At 35.6% G+C, this 3,425-nt stretch overlaps 1 protein-coding gene and 1 long non-coding RNA gene across 4 annotated transcripts; one reads left to right on the top strand and one right to left on the bottom strand.

Moving 5' to 3' along the window:
* Positions 1–876: 876 nt before the first annotated feature.
* Positions 877–2,687, top strand: LOC129577592 (probable aminoacyl tRNA synthase complex-interacting multifunctional protein 2). Of its 3 annotated transcripts, none has more exons than XM_055464948.1 (4): positions 877–1,138; positions 1,200–1,474; positions 1,623–1,799; positions 1,878–2,687. In XM_055464948.1, the coding sequence occupies exons 2-4, from the start codon at positions 1,253–1,255 to the stop codon at positions 2,493–2,495; spliced, it is 1,017 nt and encodes a 338-aa protein (XP_055320923.1). In that variant the 5' UTR covers positions 877–1,138; positions 1,200–1,252; the 3' UTR covers positions 2,496–2,687. The 3 variants fall into 3 exon arrangements, with proteins under 3 accessions (XP_055320923.1, XP_055320922.1, XP_055320924.1); XM_055464947.1 differs by having other exon boundaries at positions 881–1,080; XM_055464949.1 differs by having other exon boundaries at positions 900–1,080; positions 1,200–1,408.
* Positions 2,688–2,727: 40 nt separating this feature from the next.
* Positions 2,728–3,419, bottom strand: LOC129577593 (uncharacterized). The gene is made up of 3 exons (XR_008689022.1): positions 3,111–3,419; positions 2,980–3,038; positions 2,728–2,901 (listed from the first exon to the last, which is right to left on the bottom strand). It is a non-coding gene; the product is annotated as an uncharacterized LOC129577593 (long non-coding RNA).
* Between the last annotated feature and the right edge of the window lie 6 nt (positions 3,420–3,425).

Here is a 3,425-nt window from a genome sequence, read left to right as displayed (position 1 = left end):
CTGTTCTCTAATTTATCGAACAGCCAGTACTCACCTCCATATTTTCGGTTAAGAAGGAGAACATGTACAACCAATCCCGAGAAATTCAAAGCAATTTGCTAGTTCGTCATAATTTATTTCTTTACCACCTGAAATAGACCACCAGAAAAATATACCATGAATAACAACAAAGCGGTATCATCCCTGAGTTCTACTTTGTAATTTCCGAGTTTTTTGTTTTTTGAATTTCAAACGATTTTCAGTAATCAGTAGCCAAAATTGTAAACAACTTTTGGATTTAAATGGAACTCATTATGTTGAAAGAAATATTTTGGCATTTGTTTATCACTGGATTATCCCGCTTGGCACTGTTTGCTCTCTGTTAGGCAAATTCCTAGAAGACTGATTAAAGCTGGATGCAATAAAAGTATCGCATTGAAATTCGCTGGATTTTAATCATGTCATTTGTCTGGAATTTCCGTGGCTTTGAATCGACGTCGTCATGACGATCGATGTCTTTCGTAAATGGCTCTTTGATTGATGGGTGATTGTCGTGATAATGCCGGTGATTGCGCTTTAAGCGGCATCTTACTGGTATTCAATGAGCATGCTTGAATCCATAAAAAAATAGTTGAAGACTTACGCTTCACTTTGGAATTTAAGATTGTTTTTTGAGGATTTTTTTAAAAAAATGAAATTTGTTCCTTAACTGAAGCCCATTTTCCAATAGAAATATTTTTTATGTAGTTTGCAATAAGAGCCTCAATCAGAAATTAAGTCTCAAGTCAAAGTTTAGCAAAATAATCGGTATTCATCATATTGTTTAAGCGTTTTTCTACGTTTTTACTTTTTGCTTCGAAAATTTATATAATGAAGATAAACATGTTAAATAATCATTTTTATTAGCCCAAATCTGTTCGTGTGTATTCAAATTTTGAATTCAATCTGCAAAAAAATGACATTCGAAGTGTCAAACTAACTTCACTCCGATTGACACACACGGTTGCGACAATGTTAAAAAAATAGTAAAAAAGTTTCATCAGCACATTGTGTTCCGAATATTTCTTTTTTGTGGTGCATTTCATAATATTTTTAGAATTTGTAAGTGTCTAATTTCGCTGGTGCTTGCTATTTTTCATTCAGAATGCATATGAAAAATGTGTGTTTTTCTTAGAAATAGTCCAACATAAAAGGTTAATTCATTTCGAATTTCATTTCAGCAGAAGCAATAGAGAACAGAATCACTTTGGTTATCCGATACGAAGGCAATAAGATGTATGAAATTAAACCGATTTTCGACCGATCAAGTATTCAGGTGGATTGGCCGACTTGTATGTACAAAATGAAGAATATCAGCGAATTCGGCGCAAACGACTCACAGTCATCATCATCATCGAATGCAAAACTGACGAATGGATTCACCGATGCTGTAAGTCAACAACTCAGTACTAAATCTCTGCCGGACGTTAAACAACAGATTGAGAAATTCCTCAAGGTTATTTGTATATTCCATCAAATTCAAACAAATGATCCATTTGATACTTTCAATCAAATTCTCAATCGAACGAATCAATTTAGTGAATATAGTTTTATGTCAATGTAGAGAGTATGTTCTAAAAAGAGAAATCCCTTGAATTTTTCAGGCATCAAATGGAAATGATTTGAGTTCTTTGCAAGCGCGTCAATCAGAAATTATAAAGCAATTGGAGCAACTGCGATTGAAGCTTAATGAAATGCAATCGAAATTGGGCGTGACTGAAAAGCCTGTGCAGCAGAAGAAAATGCAGAAGAAAGCCGCTCCTGTGATTAAGCCCATTGATGTAAATGTGACATAATTTGCAACCATGGAGAAATTCCGTTTCAATTCCGTCAATCATTTCCGTTTTTTTCGATTACAGGAAAAATACCTTCAACAACTGGTGATCCATGTGAATGCAGCCAATATTCCGTACTCATTTTTGGGTTTGCAAACATTGTGGACGAACCGATTGAATTTAGTGATTGAATGTTACACGCATTCAAGTGTCAAAGAATTACCAGCACAAAATCAGGCGTTTGTCAGTCGTGCTAGTGCATTCAAAGTAAACTCAACGGTTCCAACACTGAATGTGTCATTGATTTGGAAAGATACTCCGACCACGGATTTGGTTTGTGCCCCAGGTACATTCATTCCAATTTCAGCTGAAGCAAACATTCTACGATATTTACTTCGGATTGGACCGTCTGAATTCGGTAACATTGGTGCCGGTTCGATTCAAGCGCAACTGGAAATTGATGCTCTATTCGATTTGGTGTATGAATTGGTATTGGCTTCAGCAAAAAAAGATCATCGTTTGTCCATTTTAAAGCGTTTGTCGCAACGGCTCAACACACAAACGGCATTCGGTGGCGATTCGAACAATGTTTGTGATATTGCCGTGTTCAGCACGTTGAAACAATTGAATTTAACTGCCAAGGAGCTGCCAGCTAATGTTAAGACTTGGTACGATCGAAATAGCACTCTGATTCAAGTTTGAATGAACTGCTCTCTGACTATTTCTTCTCTACCGAATCAACATTTCATTTTGTATAAAAAACAGGAGATTGTGCAACTGAATCAAATCACAGAAATATGTTGATAAATTCAAGAGATTCAAACCATGAAAAAACATATATTTTCAATGAAAAAGAGAAAACCATACAATAAAAATTGTGTTATTTCATTGGAATTTTGTATATTTTTTTTATTTCTTTCAATCTACCTTCAGTTTTATCGACCGAACACATTTTGTTTTGTCATTTTTTGTCGTAAAATTATGCTATTATAGAAAGGCAAATGAACTTAAACATATCTATACAAGTTAATATACATTTGATGCTTGGAACACATCTTCGTTTTCGGCTCAGGCACTCGATTTCAAGGGGCATCGTCAGTTTTTTACACTGTTGATAAAAATGATGTTCAAAGGAAAATTAGATCGATACTACAAATGTATCAATAACAATATCAATATTAAATACCTTCACTTAAACAAACTTCGTCCGTCATTCATCTCAGTCGAGCATGGATACCGTTTATCCTTAAAATTGAAATAGGAAATGATTTAGAGCCCGAACTGATGATGAAATTCATAAAATATTTCATTACTTACATATTAAACTGAGGTAGAATTTGCGTTTCCAGGAAACATTTGTCACATGGGATATTTATCCCTGTTGGATGATGTAGACATGGGAGCGGAATTGGCTGTGGTGAAACCGAACGTGAGGACGGTGGTGTTTGATCTGGATTCAGTTGTCCATCAAGTCTGGCCATTCGTGCTAATAGATCAGCGACTTGGGCACCCAGACCGGCAATTTGATTGCCTTGAAGAGTAACGGTTTGCTGAAGATTAGCGTTGTCATGCTCAAGATCGAGAATTTCACGCTCCAGGTCAGTAATTCGAGTGGCTTGTACACCATTTTCA

Source organism: Sitodiplosis mosellana, unplaced genomic scaffold, assembly GCF_009176505.1.
Source record: "Sitodiplosis mosellana isolate CC-2019 unplaced genomic scaffold, AAFC_SMos_1.0 Smas_scaffold_6197, whole genome shotgun sequence".
In the NCBI taxonomy this organism is placed as follows: Eukaryota; Metazoa; Arthropoda; class Insecta; order Diptera; family Cecidomyiidae; genus Sitodiplosis; species Sitodiplosis mosellana.
The sequence above is the reverse complement of the archived record's forward strand: the minus strand, read 5'-3'. Positions and strand labels throughout refer to the sequence as shown.

What these genes read in the sequence shown, in the direction of transcription:
- LOC129577592 (XM_055464948.1), top strand. Translation starts at nt 1,253, where the DNA reads ATGTATGAAATTAAACCGATTTTCGACCGATCAAGTATTCAGGTGGAT. An exon ending in AGATTGAGAAATTCCTCAAG is followed by an intron (nt 1,475 to 1,622) that starts GTTATTTGTATA and finishes TGAATTTTTCAG; the next exon opens with GCATCAAATGGAAATGATTT. An exon ending in CTGTGATTAAGCCCATTGAT is followed by an intron (nt 1,800 to 1,877) that starts GTAAATGTGACA and finishes TTTCGATTACAG; the next exon opens with GAAAAATACCTTCAACAACT.